The sequence below is a fragment of the Nicotiana tabacum genome, chromosome 1 (assembly GCF_000715075.1).
Source record: "Nicotiana tabacum cultivar K326 chromosome 1, ASM71507v2, whole genome shotgun sequence".
Lineage (NCBI taxonomy): Eukaryota > Viridiplantae > Streptophyta > Magnoliopsida > Solanales > Solanaceae > Nicotiana > Nicotiana tabacum.
In genome coordinates this window covers 45150684-45170682 of record NC_134080.1, presented here as the reverse complement: position 1 = coordinate 45170682, position 19999 = coordinate 45150684, and the positions used below count along the sequence as shown (strand labels likewise).

Genomic DNA, 19999 nt, shown 5'->3' with positions numbered 1-19999 from the left:
GGGGCCCTCAATAAATGGTTAAAAATGAAACATTTAGAATTCGGGATGGGCCGTTTAGTGAATTTCACGGCCCTCCCCAAAGATAATAATGCGCTAGTCATTCTAGACGCGCTTTTGATAATTTACTTTCTTAAACTCGGGTGCACATTTATGTGACCCAAATCCAAATCTCAGCAGAGTTGAAATGTGTCAATAACCACGGGTGCATTGATGTGACGTGGTTCGAGATGTATTTTCACGACGTTGCAACTCTCGTTAAAAAATAATAATAATAATAAAAGCGGTAAAAAGTTAAAATTTGCACATAGGTTCAACATGTATAAAAATCAGATAAATAAGCCGAATATGACAGTTGAGCGACCGTGGTAGAACCACGGAACTCGGAAATGCCTAACACCTTCTCCCGGGTTAAAAGAATTCCTTACTCGGATTTCTGGTTACAGTCAGAGTCAATCTTTTCCTTGATTCGGGATTCAACCGGTGACTTGGGACACCATAAATCTCCCAAGTGGCGACTCTGAATCTTTAAATAAAATCCCGTTTCGATTGTCATTTAATTGGAAAAATTCCATTACGCCGCTGCGGGCGCAGGTAAAAAGGAGGTGTGACACTTATTACAACTCCTTCCTTCCACAACTATAAATAAGGGTCTTCATAACTCAGAAAAGACACCAGAAGTTATAACAAGAAGAAAGAGAGAGCTCGTGGATCAAACGCCGCAAATTTCTCTACAAGTTTCAAGCTTCAAGCAATCAAGTTCAAGTTCAAGAAATCAAGTTTAAGCTCAAGAACGAAGAACAATTCAAGTATTCAAGATCAAGAACGAGTCAAATTAAATACAAGGCGTTCAAGATCAAGGCTACTTGTTCGTGATACAATTCGTGGCAACAATCAAAGTGTTCGCGACGGATAAATCAAATTCAAATTCAAGATCAAGTTCAAAGCCCCTTGAATTTATATTAGAAAAGTAGAATCAGAGGAATCATAGAGATTGTACACTCAAATATTCGAAATAAAATACTATGATTGTTGCGATATTTTCGGTCTTGATTTTATTTTCTCGACGCAAATTTATTGTCTACAACACGTTTATACTACACGTTTATACTGAATTATATGGACAAGAATGAGAAACTTGAAATCATCAAACATCTAATAACAACAAATTTATTTCACAACAGTTATGACACAACCCAACTGTATGTCTTGCTCATAGGTATGGCGAAATTCCACTAAGACAAAATGCCTTTCATTAAGAATTATGATGTCAATAAGATACATTACACACCAACTATTAGGTTGACTATGAAGGCTAGTACACGATTTTTGTACGGAGTATTAGATGGACAAGTTTGAGAAATTATCAAGAAAACGAGAAACAGTTAGAGAGTAACTTTTATGCATCGGAGATCAACAACTATAAACTCAATGATAAAAAACTATTGTCGATCACATTTACAATCTCTCCCAAGCACTCTTTCCACTGGCTATGTGCGAAGTCAGAGATGTTTTCGAGGGTATTCAAACTTGAAAGAAGTAAAAAAAAAATTCCGACAAAGGGTGTTCAGTAAAGGTTTTATATATCTAAAATTAATAATTTACTTATATATACAATATAATTTTTCGTAATTTTCAGCGAAGGGTGGTCAGTTGACCACCCTTTGCTAAAGGTGGCTTCGCCTATGGCCACAGCTATATTTCAATGAGGTTGCATATTCAAGTAGGCGGATCTAGAATTCAAATTTATGAGTTTTGGATTCTAGAAAAGGCATCTTAATAGATTCTGGATAATTATCTATACATATTAAGTGGATTTCTTAACACAAATGCAGAGTTTTAACTGAAGCTACTAGTTCTGGCAAACCGTAACTAGAACTCTAGCTCCGCCGGAATGATTAGGAGGAAATGACCCCCGAAAATATGTAGGTTCTTTAGATGCGTTTGGTACGAAGGAGAATGTTTTCCATGGAAAATGTTTAGCTAGAAAATATTTTCATGGAAAATGAGTGGTTTTATCATTTATTTTTCCTTGTTTGGTTGGTGAGTGGAAAACTTTTTTCCGAAAAATATTTTCTAGTGTTTGGTTAGAGAGTAGAAATATTTTTTTAGGAAAATATTTTTTTATGTTACTCTCCTCACTCCCTTCCCCCAAGTCCCCATGTTTCCTTGCTCCCCCCTTCCCCAAATATCCAACGTTTTCAGGACTCTATTTTTTTCAACAATTTAATTATTCTTCTAAAAATTCTGACAAATCCAAAGGAACTACTGTGCTGCTTTACTTTTTTACGCAAAACAACGTTGAAATTTATGATCTATAACTATAAAGAAAATACTCTTTTTTGGTTGACACAAAAAGTACTCTTTCTACAACATGAAAATAAAGTAATCATTTTATTGAAATAAATGAAAATACTTTTTTTATATCATGAAAAGAAAATACTCATTTTGTTGAAATGAAAAAAAAATCTATCTATAACATGAAAAGAATAGGGTTGGGGTTGGGGTGGATAGGGTGGGGTGGGTAGGTTGGGTGTGGGTGTGGGTTGGTGGGGATGGGAATAGGGTTGGGAAGGTGGAAAAAGAGTTTTGGAAGATGTTTCCCTTCTATTGATAAGGAAAGTATTTTCCTCAATTGGAGGAAAATGTTTAAGCCAACCAAACATGGGAAAATTGGAAAATATTTTCCGGAAAATATCTTCCTTCGTACCAAACACACCCTTTGTGTTAAACTATGCTAATTCAACCAATAACTTTACTCCTAAGGTTCCAACAAAATGTAAGATCTCTGCATTTTACTAAGCGAACTATTCTTTCGCCTTTTACTAAAGAATACCGTGTGCGCGTTGCATTCAGTGGCAACTCTTAAAATATACTGATAAACCATGTATTTTGAAAGACTTTCCCTCCGGATTTTGCTTACTTTGTTAATATCAGCTCCATAAATGCCACCTAGTATTGAACATTTCGAGTATTTGTTCTATTTGTTATTTATCTGGGTGTTTTCTAAAATTGAAGGAAACAAAGGAAAATCATTTCATCAGTTACACGTTTATATAGAATTTCATGGACAAGAATCAGAAATTTGAAATCATCAAACATCTAATAACAACAAATTTATTTCAAAGAGAAGATAGTAGGCACAAAATGTCCCATATCGGATTGACACAAAGGAAAACCAAGAGTGGGATGGATATAAATCCATAGGGCAGAGCTTCGAAGAAACATACTTACCTGGACGGGGTCAATGGGCGATCAACAAGGCCCATGGCCTAGGTTGGTGACCTCCATTGCACTTTGGAGGGGTGCCTGCCTAAGGTCGGCCCAAGTGGTTGAGCCTACGTCATAATTTGTGGTAGTGGGGGCCTGCGTTCGCGCGGTCCCTACCCAATTCTTCAACAAAAGTTTTCACTCGTGGCATGAATATGTGTGCTCGTTGAGTTCCCCTTGCAATTCTATGCCAATATTTGTAACTATTAAATAAATGAGAAAGTTCTATTTGCTGTACTAGTTGTTTGCCTTTGAGGATGGAATTACTTGGTCTACTGCTGAAAATTTATTCTAATTACTTTTAGCCTTTTCCTTCACATTATTCTCGTCTTTGAGAGAATCTTTTTTTTTTCTCTTGGACCAAACATTATATATGTCTTGTTCATAGGTATGGTGAAATTCCATTTGGACAAAATGCCTTTAATTAAGAACTATGATGTCAATAAGACACATCACACATCAAATATATGGTTGTCTATGAAGACTAGTACCCGATTTTTGTAATCACTATTACATGGATAAAAATGACAAGTTTGAGAAATTATCAAGAAAACAGAAAACAGTTGGAGAGTAACTTTTATGCATCTGAAGATCGACAGTTATAAACTCAGTGATAACAATGATAAAAAACTATTGTTGATCACATTAACAATCTCTATCCATAGGCCATTGGTATATTTCAACGAGATTGCATATTCAAGTAGGCGGATCCAAAATTTAAATTTATGTATTCTGAATTCTAGAAAAGGCAGCTTAATGGGTTTTGGATAATTGTTTATACATATTAAGTAGATTTCTTAACACACATACATAGTTTTGGCGGAAGCTACTAGTTCTGACAAACCGTAACTAGAACTCCAGCTCCGCCTCTGCCCGAATGATGAGGAGGAATGGCCCCTAAAAAGATGTAGGATCTTTGTGTTGAGCTACACGAATTCCACCAAATACTTTATCCCAAAGTTCCAACAAAATGCAAGATTTCGCATTGAGCCAAGGGAATTCCACCAAGTGCTACAATCTCATAATATTACATCTGGTTGACAAGCGCAAAATACAACACAAAATTATTGCTCGTTCGACAAACATAACATAGTTTAATTATCGTCTCCACAGAGATTGGATTTAAACAGTGTCCGAATAATCTCAAGTTGATTACTATCCAAGAAAATTAACACTTGATTTGATTGCTATTACTATGATTAACTACTAAAATTTAAACAATTAATAATTGATCACAAAAGACAGCGGATGAGCAACGAAGAAATATCAATGAGAGAAATAACAGTAATTGACTAGACATGTGCAAGATAATTGACTCAGGATCCAATTCTTGATGTAATTCACTCTATAATACTGTTGATTCTCACGAGTTCAACAAATAATCAGATTACATTTGAAGTTAAGGTTCCTCTTTCGAGTAATCTTTAATTTCAGTAATAAATCCAATTGAAGCACGTCAAACAATTGCAACAATAAAATGATGGTTATGATCTAAAGAGTAACTTCTCATGAATATTTCTCTATTTTCTAGTTCGATTAATAATTCAAGAGGCTCTTTCGATTACATGTTTGAATCACAAATTTAAACTAGAGCATAAGATGTAAAGAAATTCAATATCAAACTCCTCTTTCGATTAAGCAAAATAATAAATAACACCACAATACAAATTGAAACTCTGTCAATTAATTTCAACAATTATCAAGAATCGAATCCCTAATCAAGGTTTCAAAACACCGTATCTGTCAATAGCCTAATGGAATTTACTCCATAGGTATGGAAAAAATCATCTCAATAAGTTTTAAACACAAAGAAGACATCAACGACAATGATTCGATACAAACTCCCGTATTGCACCGATCGTTGGTTGAAATGTTGATGAATTCTTGAGTCTTCTTGCCTTGGTTGGTTCTCCAATCTATCGTAGGTCAAAAGTCCTTCAAAAAACGTGTTTCCAGCGTATTTATACCAAGTAGGAACGAACCCGGACGAAACTAACCTCTTTGAGTCAAAGCAGGAAACCCAACAAACTTTTTGCACTTCACGCGTCGCACAATGCGTCGCAGGTTGCGTCGCACAATGCATCATAGGCTGCGTCGCATCAGTGTAGTTTACTTAGTTGCAAACTCTCTGAACACCACGTGTCTGACAGAATTTTGCCTTAGTGCGTCGCACCATGCGTCGAAGGTCGCGTCGCAATAGTGCATTTTCTTGTCAGACCAAAAATACCGAGTCTATGAACTTGTCAAACTTCTGATGCATATTTGCACTAATGCGTCGCTATCTACTAGGTTTTGTGTGTCGCCTTAGTCCATTTGTTCTGGCCCTTGCACTTTCTTCCCACTTTCGTATGCAATGCCTGTCCAAGAGCCCCAGATGCGATCCCTGTTTAATTCTATGGCTTTTACTCAGACTTCAAAGCTCCAATTATTCGATTTAGCTCCAATTTATCCTTTTAACTCGGAATCATTTCCTGCAAGGCATAAAACACGTAATAAGTGTAGATCACCATCATTTAAGCTCAAACATACGTAAAATGCAGTAATTAGTGTGTAAACTATGGCTAAAACACGAGTTTCTAGCCTACCATCACTGGTGAGAATGATTAGCTAGTGCAAATACCTGCAAAGAAGAAGCACCAAAAAATCCAGTTTGACCTGTGGATGGATTGATTAGCAACGCCTCCTTAAAGATAGTAAATTAAAGGAAAGACTCCAATAGGAATGTGGGAAAGTTTTTCTACTCCATTGTTTTAACATCAGAACTTGGAAAAGCTAATTTTGCTAACACACATTTCTAAGCCGCACAACATAGATTCTTTTTACTAAAATCGCCCACATTTTGACTTTGAAGCAAATGATAGGATCGTTACTTCCCTAGCTACACCAAACTTCTTAGATTGGTGGCAGTAGACAATTCTTTTTACTAAAATCTTTGCATTGGAGCACAAGGTTTGCAGCAATATATTGTTATCTGTGCTGCGCCAAGAATGCAGAGAGCAAATTAACGACGTCCAGAAATCACCATAGTTATCCAGCATTGCAAGTGAAAAATGCCCAGTACCCTAAGAAGAAGAAAGCAAGTTATGGGTATCTTATATGATAATGCAGAGGCGAAATGCAACATATGGATGGTGGCTAACTGATTTTCATACCAAAAGTAGTCAGAACAGAACACTTCCAACAAGTCCATAGCTTATAACAAAACAAAAAATTGTGAACTTGAGTTCATCACCAAACTCTGCAGCATCAACCCATTTTTATTGGCTTGCGGAATCTTAGCTCCAGGTATATATTGTTCCTTACACTTCTCAATGCCATACTAATGCCAGCTGCTTTGTTTACTTATTCTGCCAATTGGTCATTGTTATAAGCTTAAAAACTAAACCTGCACTGGAAATTCAATATATAAAGTACAACATCATCCTGTCGACATTTCATCGATAAGATTGTTAGCATGTATTTCTTCAGAATCACTAAAAACTAAAGCGAATCAGAGCTTAGATGAATCCAATGATGAAGGAAATGCAAAAGGCGCTTCTATTTGAAACACGAAGATAGTCACATAACATAAGTGAAGGAATGGTGAAGCAACTGAAGAAGGAGAAGGAGAAGAATATTTTGATGCCTCAAATTTCAATAAAACCTGATGGAGGAAAAGGAGTGAGTTGAGTCCCACATCGAAAGTGGAAGGGTATGCCAGAACTTGCTGTTACATATAAAATGGCAGCTGTGAAGAGCAGTAAAGTTCACGCAGCCACGCAGTGAGCACAGAGCGAACTATTCTTTCGCCTTTTACTAAAGAATACCGTGTGCGCGCTGCATTTAGTGGCATACGCCTATTTTTGGAGGTGTTCTCTTCTTTGAGTTCCCCCTACAATTCTAGTTTTAACCTTTGGTGAGATGTTTGATATGTACACTAGTTGAAGAAACAAGTGGAATGATAGGTATACTAGGTATATAATACTCCCTTTGTTTCAATTCAGAACCGAAATGAACATCATTAATTAAACTGAACTTGTTTCTTCTGGAACCTGGATGTCGTACAATTTGTTTATTATCTACACCAACTGGTGCAACTGCTGGAGGAAGTGGCAATGGTACCCAAATAAGTGCAACTACTGGAGGAAGGGGTAAGGGAAGGGGTAGAGGAAAGGCAAGTAGTACAACAATTAGACCTACCAGGGATATATTCTCAGATGCTATTCCTCAAATTGCTCCTAGAGGAAGGGGTACAATACCAAGAGGAAGAGGAACTTCAACTTGTATGAAAAGGAGATCTTCAACAGGATCTTCACGTGCTGCTAGACCAAAAAGGTCAAGACATGTTGGATTTGGATGCTACACTAGCCCGGAGATTGGAAGAATAGTCCTCAATGAAAGTACAATTCATAAATTTAGTACTCTTTGACTTTTCCCTGTCTAATGTTACAGACTTTATAAATTTTCAGCCTGGTACTACTGGTGAAAGGGTTATCAACTATGGGAGTAGGTTGAGTAGTACCACAAATGTGCAGCCAAGTGATGGAATTAGGCTGGGGTACCACACTATTGGATTTTTTTTATTTCTTTAACCTTAATACTAAAGAATTTGTGTTGGTGGAAAATGACGAAAAATTATATAATATTGGTTGCCACTGTACTGATGGAAAATTAAATGTGTATATTTTACATGTTATTGATGAGGTTTTTGAGACAGTTGTCCCAACTAGCTATTTATGTGGGCCAGAAATTACTCAAGATAGTAGTGACTCAATAAATAAGTCATCTAGGGCAACAACTGAAGGTGGTCCAGATAATATAAATACAGAAGAGCCTCCACATGAAGAGTCACATGCTGGTGTTTCTGTTGATGATTTTTCTGCCGAAGAACCAACTGCTGCTAAAGAACCAACTGTAGATGATGTTATTGTTGAGAAAGATGGTTTTGTTGTTGCAGAAGATGAAGTTATAGGTGGTGAAGAAGGGGTTGAATCAGATGTGGCTAGTAGTGAGTCTGATGTAGATGAAATTTCTGATGAGGATGATAGTGAGATTGATGGAGAGTTGAAAATCATAAGAAATGATAGGGGAAATAAAAAGAAGGCTAACAGAAGAAAGAAACAACCTGAAACTTCTAGAGTACCAATAGGAGAAACTAGAATTGATAGAGGTTTTGAAGATATAGCGGTGACAAACGCCAGAAATATGCTGGAATATTAGGAGGTGATGAGGAATTCATAGATAGTTCAGATGCTGGAAGTGATGACACTAGTGAAGAGTTGGATGTGGACTTTGGCTAGCTGCTGACATTCCAAGTAGAAGGAAGAGCATAAAGTTTAGATATGACCCCGATTATGTGGTTTCAATATTTGAATTGGGCATGATATTTGAGAATGCTAACGTATTTAGGAAGGCAGTGACTGATTATGTAGTTGAGTATAAGGTTCAATTGAAACTTAACCCAATGAGAAGCATAGAGTAAGGGTAAGGTGTAAACATAAAAGATGCGGATGAGAGTTGTTTGCTAGTATTGATAGGGATTCTAATGACTTTATGGTGAAAAAATACTACCCTATTTACAAGTGTCAACCATTGAACACAAACAAGTTGTGCAATTCCAAGTACATTGCTAACAAATTCAAAAAAGAACTGTTGCACCTTATATGGGGATCTGGAAAATTCAGGAACTTGCTAGAGAGAATTTGGGATTGTATGTAGGAAGAACAATTGCTTATAAGGCCAAACAAATAATTCTTAGAAAGTTTATGGGAATTGGAAGTTGGAGTTTGCTAGACTTTGGGACTATGTTGATAGTATTAAAGAAACAAATCGTGGTAGCTCTTGTTGGGTAGAAATTGACAGGGAATTAGAACGTCTTAAGAACTTGTTTAAGTACTTTTATGTTTATTTTGATGCCTTGAAGAAAGTTTGGCTAGAAGGTTGTAGGAAAATCATTGGCTTTGATGGGTGCTTTCTAAAGGACATTGCAGGGGTGAATTATTGGTTGTTGTAGGAAGAAATAGGAACCATAAGATGTTTCCTATTGCACGGGCTGTTGTACACCATGAGACCAAACATTCATGGAACTGGTTCATTGGACACTTAATGGAAGATCTGCAGCTAGGATATGGTCAAGGTTTAACAGTTATGTCAGACATGCAGAAGGTAAATGTTTTGCTATTCTTGCTTGTTAACAGTAGTACCTTTTTTGTTTTAATTCCTAATGTTTTATTTTGCCTACATTTTTATGTAGGGATTTTTGGCAACCGGAAAGGACTTGTTTCCTGATGCAGAAGTCAGGATATTTGCAAGGCACATATGATCTAATTGGTCAAAGAAATGGAGGGGTGAAGAAAAAAGAAAGCAATTCTGAAAGGTTTCAAAGGCAAGCTATGTCTTTAAATACAACAAAGAAGTTGAGAACATGAGGAAACTTGGCTCACAGAATATATGTGAAGACATGATGAAGTATCCAATGGAGGCATGGTGCAGAGCTTTCTTCCAAGAACATTCCAGGTTTTTGACATGGTAGAGAATAACATGTGTGAGACTTTTAATTTATGGATATTGGCTGTTAGGCACACGAGTATTATTACCATATTAGAAGAAATTAGGCACAAGATCATGGCTAGACATGTTGATATGATTAGGTTTGTTGAGACATGGATTTCAGATATATCGCCTATGCTTAGGTTAATATTAGAAGAGAACAACGAGTTAGCTAGACAGTGCATAATTATATGGAATGGCCAGGATGGATTTGAAATCAAACAGAAAGAGTTAAGGTTTGTAGTAAATAATACATTCAATACTTGCACTTGTAGGTTGTGGAAGTTGAGAGGCATCCCATGTGAACATGCAGTGTATATATATTATTGCTTACAGCAGGATCCAGATGAACATGTGAGCACTGGTACAGAAAGGATAAATTTCTACAGGCTTATGAGCATTTCATTTAGCCAATTCCTAACTTAGAAATGTAGCCATTGAGTAACAATCCTCCAATTGAACCACCAGCACCAAAGCCAATGCCAGGCAGACCCCAAAATAATAGAAGAAATGGGGCAAACTGTCCAAAAAAGGAGCTAAAATGACTTGTTCATAATCTCATCCACTTGGCCACAAAAAAAAAGATGTCCAACAAGGGTACGAATGCTGCATTTTCTTGAAATTTCACTGCATGTTAACTTCACTGCATTTTCTTGAACTTCACTATAGTTTCTTTATCTTACTGCGTTTCTATAACTTCACTACATGTTCACTGTGCTTTTTTATTTAGAGTGGCCCTGGAGATTCTTCAACTACTGGTGGAAGGGGCAAAGGAGGGGGCAGAGGAAGGGGAAATGCTACACCAACTGGTGCAACTGCTGGAGGAAGTGGCAATGGTACCCAAATAAGTGCAACTACTGGAGGAAGGGGTAAGGGAAGGGGTAGAGGAAAGGCAAGTAGTACAACAATTAGACCTACCAGGGATATATTCTCAGATGCTATTCCTCAAATTGCTCCTAGAGGAAGGGGTACAATACCAAGAGGAAGAGGAACTTCAACTTGTATGAAAAGGGGATCTTCAACAGGATCTTCACGTGCTGCTAGACCAAAAAGGTCAAGACATGTTGGATTTGGATGCTACACTAGCCCGGAGATTGGAAGAATAGTCCTCAATGAAAGTACAATTCATTAATTTAGTACTCTTTGACTTTTCCCTGTCTAATGTTACGGACTTTATAAATTTTCAGCCTGGTACTACTGGTGAAAGGGTTATCAACTATGGGAGTAGGTTGAGTAGTACCACAAATGTGCAGCCAAGTGATAGAATTAGGCTACCAGGACTAAGATTGAACGGAGGAGATGCAATTAATACTCCCAACTTCAGCAAATGAGTGCAAGTCGAAGAAATAAAGTTGGACAACCCACAAATCAACAACCACCACAAAAAGTTGCAACTCCAGTGATCATGGATAAATTTGCCAAGAAATAGCTTCAGTGACTTGGATTTTGTAGTTGACAGTTTTTAGTTTACAACAATTTGTACTGTAACAGCAATATGGATTCTATAATGACTTGGATTGCAGCAAATAGTTATGAGTGACTTGCCAAGAACCTATTGTATTTTGTTGAACCTTATTTTGTCATTATGGTTTGACTGCTTGTAATGTGCTGTACTTTTTCACATTTGTAGAACCTGTTTGGATTATGTGATTTAATTCCCTTTTGTTATTATGTTTAAAGTCATTATTTATGGTTACAAAATGTGTCTTGCAAGTTGTTTACAACTTCTAAAAAAGGCTATCAGCAGGTTATATCTTGAAATTTTTTGATGTTTGGATTACACATTCCAATTTGTTACCAATTTCTTACCATTTGGTTGCATTACTTAAACACTAGAATCAATAGGCACATATTGAGAATAGGCACAAAACATTCATAGTGTTACCAGCTTCTATAACAGGCACCAAATGAGAATTCCAACAACTGTTTCTTAGAACCTATTCGACCAAAATATGATTCAAACATTGTAAATTACATCAATAGCTAAATATGTTGTAAACATCCTACAATAACTTGTTACACAAAGTACACAAACAACATCCAAATAACAGAAGGCAACACCTACCAAAAAACTCTCAAACACTAAAAACACTAACAACCATCCCCATTTTTACACTATCAACCACCTTCAGCCACTTTAGAATTCTGTTGGCATCAACAATCGCAAGAACAATAGCACAACCATATAATTACGGCAATTAGTAGAACAACAACAACTTATTCCTCCATTGTCTAGCTCGTTCCCTTTCTTGATCAAAGGCCTTGACTCTCTTCAACAAACCCCAAATAACTTTATTTGCTTGGTCGGGAAATGCCTCCTCAAACCATCTGAAGTAGTTACATCCTCCTTTGTCCTTTAAAACATATCCAACTAAATCAATTTTAAAAACTGCAAATTCGTACCGATATTAAGATCAAAGAAACAGAAAAGATTATCGAAATATATACTTACTACGCCATTTTTGCATACAAAATACCTCCTGCCTGGGATTGCCGAACTCCATGAGATTTTCAACACACATGCCTGACCACATCGGCACGAATCAGTCCTCTCTGAATTTTTAGACATTCTCAAGCAACAAACTGAGAGAGAGAAGATGTGAATAAAGCTTCAACTGAAATCGAAGGAGGACGGGGGTCTTTCAAATTGGAGAAAAAAATTTCAATTTTGCAGAGAAATTTGGATTGTAGAAGAGGAATTAGGGCTTGGAGAAGAAGAAGAAAGGGGAAAGGGGGGGTTAATATAACGTGGGGTTTAGGATTTTTACCGTTGGAATAGTCTAGTCAGACTATACTTTTACATTCATGCACTCATTATATGTGATTTACACGCGGAGTGCCTCGAGGGATTTTAGTGTTTAAGTGGCACATTAAAGAGTTGGTTAAAGTGTTTAAATGGAATGTATTAAAGAATAAGTAGTAAAGTGAAAAGTGATCTCACTTTAGGGGGTTGTCGATGTATTTGGGCATCTTAAAATAAAACCATTTTTGGAGACTTTTCATTAATAGTATTACTCAGAAAGAGGTAATAATAAGTGGCCAAGTATTCAGATGGTGGAGTGCAGCTCCACAGTCCACTATTTTCCTAGTATAGGAAATTAACCATTGGGTTGTCCTTGTGAGAATCTCATGTTTTCTGACCAAATTTGGCAAATATAAAAGGTGTGCTAGTTCTGTTTATACTTTCGGCTGAGTTTCCACATAGCAGAATGCCGTTCTTCAAGAATTTTGATATCAATAGGAGACATCGCGTCAAATAAATGGTTTAGCTGACTGTTGAACGGTGAAAACCAGCGTTGATTTGAACAAACATAATTTTAGCACTCACTATTTACATAGATAAGTCACTATGATATCCATCTCAATCACATCCTAACATTGATTGTGGCCAGGATCTTCCCAACCTGGTAGAGGCGATCAGGGGCTGATGTAGTGTTTGAGTACGGGGTTATTTTGAACCCTGCACTTTTAATGCGAAACAATGTGTAAAGAATTTACTAAAATTGCAACAAATAGTAGATACGGATCCATAATTTTAAAAATATAATAGTTCAATACTAAAACCTTAAAGATTGAACCAATAAAATTTAAATTCTGGATCCGTTTTTAGAGGCAATTAACTTGGCCCAAGTTATACTATAGTGTTGAACCTTTATTTACTGTAAACATCATATTAACAAGCCCCATCGCATCATCTTTTAAAGCTTGTGGAGCAACCTGAGATTCATCATAATTTCCAAACCTCAAATATATAAATGGGGAGATAAGTGAGTCCCGTAAGAGGCAGCAAGTAAAAGATCACCAGTTAAGTTGAAGGAGCTTAGCATTGAGCAGCATCACAAAGTTACTAAAACTTGGCGGAATATGGCAGCAATTCTTTTCTTAAAATCATTTTTCTTATAATGACCTTTTTCAAGATAGAATTGGTCCAGCCTGTGAAAGTTGAAATAAAAGGAGGAATATCTGACATTTAATTGTCCTATAACATCATAAACTAAGGCAAGTCCACTACAATTGGTTACACTTTAAATAGCAAAACCAATTTATGAAATATGGTGTCACCATTTGTGACAAACTAATGAAGTGATTATTGTCTTGTAACTCAGACATAAAGTTCCCCCATCATAACTAAAATACTGAAAATGATATGACAGCAAATAGTTGATCACATGCTAATCTACGATACACATTCATTGATGAATACATCATCCTCTGGTGGAATCTTTCTAGTTCTCATTGTCAGAGAAACGTCTCACATCAGTAACTAATAGAATGCAAGAAGAACAGATTGTTTCTATAGGTAAATGACTTATTCTCCGCACCAACGCAACACAAATGGCCTTGTACTTCTAGGTCGCCTTTCATTCCTGCAGTTTCCCCTACAAACTTGAAAAGCCCCAGCACTCTGCTTAGCTGTTTAACCCCACTCTGCAGTATATTCTGCTCAGTGGATGTTAAAATCTTTCCCATGCATAGACGGAATTTATCCCCGTGACCAATGGCATAGAGTCCTCCACAAACTTCAACTTCAATATCCCAGATGCTACCATAAAGATAATAAAGAAGAAGTGTGAAGACACATCGTGATGAGTGGCCCAATGTCTTAGTCAACTTCTTGTGCACTAAACTCTCCTGGTGGCGAGTTTCCTTATATCCAATGCTTTTGTCTATGAGAACATCCCTAATCTGATAAAGCCCTTCTTTCATAACCTCAAGCTTCTTGACCTCCCAAGTTAATTTTGTCTCTTCACTCAAGCAATTAATAACTGATTTTCATACAAAAAGTAGTCAGAACAGAACATTTCCAATAAGTCCATAGCTTATAACAACTTTGTCCATCTTATCAAAAAACAAGAAATGGTGAACTTGAGTTCATCACCAAACTTTGTCCATATATATTATATAACAGTACCTTGAAAAGTCATCAATAAAAGTAATAAAATACTTATGATTGGTTAAAATAGGTACATAAGGTCCACTAATATCAGTATGAATTATTTCTAAGAGTTCAGAGCTCCTAGTGAAACCCTTTCTCTTAACCTTGGTCATTTTACCCTTAACACAATCCACACAAGTTTCAAAATCTTTTGGATCAAGAACAGATAAAATATTTTCCTTTATCAATCGTTCAATTCTTTCTTTAGAAATATGACCAAGACGCCTATGCCATAATAGGTAAGACGTTTTACTCAAAGCAGGCCTTTTGTGGGCAATATTTTCAACATGCATTGCAGAAAATGTTTCATTCAATATATTCAAGCGATATAGACCATCACTTAAAAAGGCATCAGCAACAGCACGTGAATCATAGGAAATTTTAATAATACCATTACTTTGTTGAAATGAATAACCAACTTTGTCCAAAAGGGAAACCGAAACTAATTTCTGTCTCATAGACGGTACAAAAACAGTATTTTCTAAACGAATACTAGAATTATTTTTAAAAGGTAAAATAGATGTCCCTATAAACTCTACTTTTGCTTTGAGTCCATTGCCCACAACAACACTGGCTTCATCCTCTTTTGGCTTCCGTCTGCTTACTAGATCTTGATTTCTTTTTTAGAGGACAACCAAATTTCTTATGACCTACTTGTTTGCAATCGCAGCACTTGATTTCTTTCTTAATTACAGCTTGGGGACCAAGAGGATTATGAGACTGACCTTGGTTAACACCAGGCTTATTAGTATGACCTCTATTACCACCTGGACAATGAGACTGACCATGTTTTTTTTTGTAAAATTTGGGTCCACCTTTTCTTTTATAAGAGGGATAATCAGCTGATTTAGACGAACTAACAAAATTCACTATACCCTTAACTTTCTCCTTTTGAATACTCCCTTCCTCTACCACACAAACAGTAATAAGTTCATCAACACTACATTTATCCTTTTGTGCATTATAGGTTGTCTTAAGCTGGTTAAACTGCTGAGGAAATGACCTTAGAGATTGATGAACAAGAAAATTATCGGTAATGGTTACACTTAAATTATTCGGTTTGGTAGCAATGTTAACCAATTTCATAATATGATCACGGACACTACCTACAAGGTCATACTTTATGGTAGACAGGGAATCCATCAGATTACCTATCTCAGCTTTATCAGATTCTAGGAATTTCTGTCCAATGGCACTCAAGAAATATTTTGCATTTCCATTATCCTTAATTGCACCTTTTATGTGATCAGAAATGGATCTCTTCATGATCATAAGACTCAATTTGTTAGCCTTCATCCATTTTTCATACTTAGCCTTTTCATCAGTAGTGCTAGTAGTTGTGGGTTCAGCGGGTTTCTGTTCAATAAATGCAAAATCCAGGTCCATCAGGCCTAACACTATCTCAACATCCTGTTTCCACTTCTTGTAATTGCTACTAGTCAGAGTTTCAATGAAATTCAACTGAGTAGTCATGTTGTTAACAGCTGTATAAGCAAACACACAAAAATTAAATAAAATTATGGGCAAGAATATATAAATCAAAAGAGTCAAAGACATCCATTACACCCCTCCTTTAGGTAGAAGATGCAACTGTCTCCCCTTTTAAAGATCAAGGAGTCCAAGGCATTCACTGCATCCTTACCTTTAGGCAAGAGATACAAAACCTACTCCCCTTTATCCAAGAGTACAAGGCATACATTGCGTCCTTCTTTTAGGTAAGAAACGCAAAGCCTTTCTCTTATAACAAATTATCCTTATTTATACACATGAGAATTCAAGATATTATGTTCCTCCTTTAGGTGGAAAACACAATATCTATTCTCATATTAATTTAGCGTCACTAGTATCAAAAGGTAAACCTCCACCACTAACGCACACTAGTAAAGGACAATTTAGACATGGTGAATTGAGAATATTTCAATGACTAAATAAACAGATCACTTTGGTGGAAACTATCTATTAATCATAATTCTCAATCCACGTATAATATTATTTTACATGTATAAAATTTTTAGAATTTCCAATGACCCCAAATAAATAGACCACTTTGATGGAAACTATTTATTAATCATAAATTATTATTTAAAATGTGATAAAAATAATCCCCATACCTTATAATATATTTTATTTATTAACTCCATCCTCTGACTAAGTATCAAGAAAAGTTTCTAACAAACAATTTTATTATTAAAGTTTATGATATGCTAACAGTCAGACACACCTAATTATAATAATCAAACACAAATCAAGTTGATCAAGTAATAAAATTAAGGAATCGGATAAAGACGTTCTTCATAAGTCACAAAAGGTGCTTAGATTAGTTCTGACTAAGCACTCAACATTCCATGTTTGCCTTAATTGACAACAACACAAATTTTTGGATAATATAATTACTTCTAGAATTGTGGGCCAAAGAATTAAAAGAATAAAAGATTAATTTAGTTAAAGACAATATCCACCAGGTTAAAACAATATTTCCACAGAAACATACAGTTGATGTGCCTCCGTCATCTTTAAAGTAAAATTGATGATCAAAATTATCATCGTCGACATCAAGCTATAACCTTCCATGTATAATAAATTCGGTTCCATTACAATGGGTTAAAACCCATTTTGTAGAAACAAGAATTACGGACTATAGCCGCCAAAGATGAATTCATCCAAAAACTGACCGTGTAACAACTTTTCTAATGTTGTTACATTGTCCGAAATTCAACAACAATATAAATATTTCGAAACCTAAGATTAATTCATTGATCTTAATCTCTAACTATGGTGGCTCTGATATCAACTGTAAGATTATTAAATCGCAGCCATAGTAGAGATTAAGACACAATTATGCAATCAATCTAGAGTTAGAGTTTAAGGAAACATACCGTTTAACTCCATGAATACATCAACGACAGCAAACGACGATTAAGTGTGAGACCAACTTCCACGATCCACTAGCTACGCGCTCTCGCAGCCCGGAGAACTTGACTGATGGGACGTCTACCGTTACCACGTATTCTAGAGGTAGAATACGCTAGGGTTTTCTAATAGCTAGGGAAAGGGGGATTGACCTCTATTTATAAAGAGTGTCTACCCATCACAGGCCAATAGTTAATATTAGACCTTTTATTTATCCACACACATAATATTTAATATTAGGCTTTTTATTTATCCACCACTTGGTCCACGTCACTATCTTTTCAGGCTATAACCAATTAACGTAAACATAAGGTTCCTAGTACTAAATGCCATTGTAAGGCAAACTTAAAGTAAATATAAACCATGCAATTTAATCGACCGACAACTGCTATATGATCTGCTTATCCTAATTGGGTCCTCCATTATGCAATTAAACACCAACCTGGATCAGAAACTCAAGATATTTAGTCCAAATCATTCTGTGCAGCATTTCGTCGATCAGCTGGTGAGCATATACCTCTTCACAATCACCTACACACTTAAGCGAAATAGAATATTAGATTACAAATCATGCAGAACCGCATAAGTTGTTTATATTTTGAAACATGTAAATTTTCAACCATATAGTAATTAACTGCAGGACTGGTGAAGAACTAGAAGAAGACAGAGAAATAAAATTTGAAGCCTTAAGGTGAAAAAAGAGTGACGGGCGTACCACATCGAAAAGAAAGAGTAAATCCAGACTTTGTTACAATATAAAAAGGGATGCACTGGCTATTGTAAAGCTCACGCAGCCACGCAGTGAGCACAGAGCGAACTATTCTTTCGCCTTTTACTAAAGAATACCGTGTGAGCGCTGCACTCGGTGGCATACGCCAATTTTTGGAGGGGTTCTCTTCTTTAGAGTACCCCCTACAACTCTAGCTCCAATCATTTCTTTGTTTAGAAAGGGAAAGTCTGTGAGGGATCTCTTAAGCATCTTTTCTTCTGGTTATTTTCATCAGCTCAGAAATGAACTACAGGTGATCCTGAACTGTCTTTACAATGTAGTTGCTGCAACATAGGAGTACTGTTTTATTGTTTAATGTATACTAGTATTTGCTAGGAGCTGTTAATGGTTTTGACCTAGCGGCCAAATATGTAATTTCCCCTTTTTTGAAAAATTAAAATTAAAATATTTTTGCAAGAGTTTAATTTTGGGAATCTTACATAAATGTATCAAATAAGTACTAACTTACCAACCTCTAGCCATTAATCATATACTTACCAAAACTAGCCAACTACATACAAATTGAAAACCCTAATAAATAATGTTATTTCTCAATCACATGCAAAGAACGCAAGACAGAAAGGAAATTCATGAATGAGGTAGCAAACAAGGTATGTATACAAGATTCCAAAAATCTAAGCACAAAAGGATCTTTTTCAATGTGTACGGTTGAAATTTATTGAAAATATATAGATGAGTCAATATACAAAATTTGAGGAAAATTAGAGGTGATTTGGACTAATTTTGTAACGACCCGACTGGTCGTTTTGCCTTTTAGAACCCCGTTTCCTTAAATAAAATTTTCCGTACCTGCTTTAGCTAATTTACGACTTACGGGGACGGTTGGTTCGGGATTTGGAAGAGTTTGGAGTGAAATATGCCCCATTTGATTCCTTAGGATTTTCTTAAAAAAGGCTAAGCTTGACTTTGGTCAACATTTTGAGCAAACGGACCCGGAATCGTAATTTGACGGTCCCGGAGGGTCCGCAGGAAAATATGGGACCTAGGCATATGTCCGAAATCGAATTCCGAGATCCCTAGCCCGAGTAATGAATTTTTATTAGAAATTATTAATTTGAAGTTTTAAGGATGTAAAGAAACTAATTAATGGGTATCGGGCTCGTGTGTTGGTTCCGAAGTCCGGTACAGGTCCGAAATATCATTTAAGACTTACCCGCAAAATTTGGTGTCAATCCGAGTAGTTTTAGGGCGTTTTGGCTCGTTAGAGGAAAATTAAGAACTTGAAGTTCATAAGTTTGATTTATTTGGTTTTAGGGGGTGATTCTTAGATTTAGCAATGTTTCGGGCGTTCCGAAGGTTCAAGTAGGTCCGTCTCGTGATTTCAGACTTGACGGTATGTTCGGGCATGGCCCGGGAGCCTCGAGCGTCAATCGGACGAGGCTCGAGTGAGGTTGAAATTTTTGAGAAGTGCTAAAGCTACTGCTTCTGTCATAACCACACCTGCGGTTGGTGGAACGCATGTGCGAGACCGCAGATGCGGCCCAGGGAAGGCCATGCCAAACCGCAGAAGCGGCCTCAAGACCGCAGAAGCGGTCCCAGCCCTTTTAGTTCTTTCCTCGCAGATGCGG

At 36.5% G+C, this 19999-nt stretch overlaps 1 protein-coding gene and 4 non-coding genes across 7 annotated transcripts; 4 read left to right on the top strand and 1 right to left on the bottom strand.

The window, feature by feature from the left end:
• Positions 1–2780: 2780 nt before the first annotated feature.
• On the top strand, positions 2781–2894 carry LOC142164988 (U5 spliceosomal RNA). Its single transcript, XR_012696053.1, has one exon. It is a non-coding gene; the product is annotated as a U5 spliceosomal RNA (small nuclear RNA).
• A 329-nt stretch (positions 2895–3223) lies between these two features.
• On the top strand, positions 3224–3384 carry LOC142164956 (U1 spliceosomal RNA). The gene has a single exon (XR_012696044.1). It is a non-coding gene; the product is annotated as a U1 spliceosomal RNA (small nuclear RNA).
• A 3635-nt stretch (positions 3385–7019) lies between these two features.
• On the top strand, positions 7020–7136 carry LOC142164943 (U5 spliceosomal RNA). The gene has a single exon (XR_012696033.1). It is a non-coding gene; the product is annotated as a U5 spliceosomal RNA (small nuclear RNA).
• A 6649-nt stretch (positions 7137–13785) lies between these two features.
• On the bottom strand, positions 13786–19999 carry LOC107829157 (uncharacterized). Of its 3 annotated transcripts, none has more exons than XR_012708121.1 (3): positions 18357–19999; positions 18084–18179; positions 13786–14561 (listed from the first exon to the last, which is right to left on the bottom strand). XR_012708121.1 is itself a non-coding variant. In XM_075250413.1 (2 exons), the coding sequence occupies exons 1-2, from the start codon at positions 16286–16288 to the stop codon at positions 14053–14055; spliced, it is 915 nt and encodes a 304-aa protein (XP_075106514.1). In that variant the 5' UTR covers positions 16289–17601; the 3' UTR covers positions 13786–14052. The 3 variants fall into 3 exon arrangements, 1 of the variants encoding a protein (XP_075106514.1); XR_012708122.1 differs by having other exon boundaries at positions 18084–18172; XM_075250413.1 differs by lacking the exons at positions 18084–18179; positions 18357–19999 and adding an exon at positions 15883–17601.
• On the top strand, positions 18434–18551 carry LOC142164953 (U5 spliceosomal RNA). Its single transcript, XR_012696043.1, has one exon. It is a non-coding gene; the product is annotated as a U5 spliceosomal RNA (small nuclear RNA).

Coding starts and splice junctions, on each gene's coding strand:
- LOC107829157 (XM_075250413.1), bottom strand. CDS start 16,288: ATGTCTTTGACTCTTTTGATTTATATATTCTTGCCCATAATTTTATTT. Junction 14,562..15,882: donor ATCTGATAAAGCTGAGATAG/GTAATCTGATGG, acceptor TATGAAAATCAG/TTATTAATTGCTTGAGTGAA.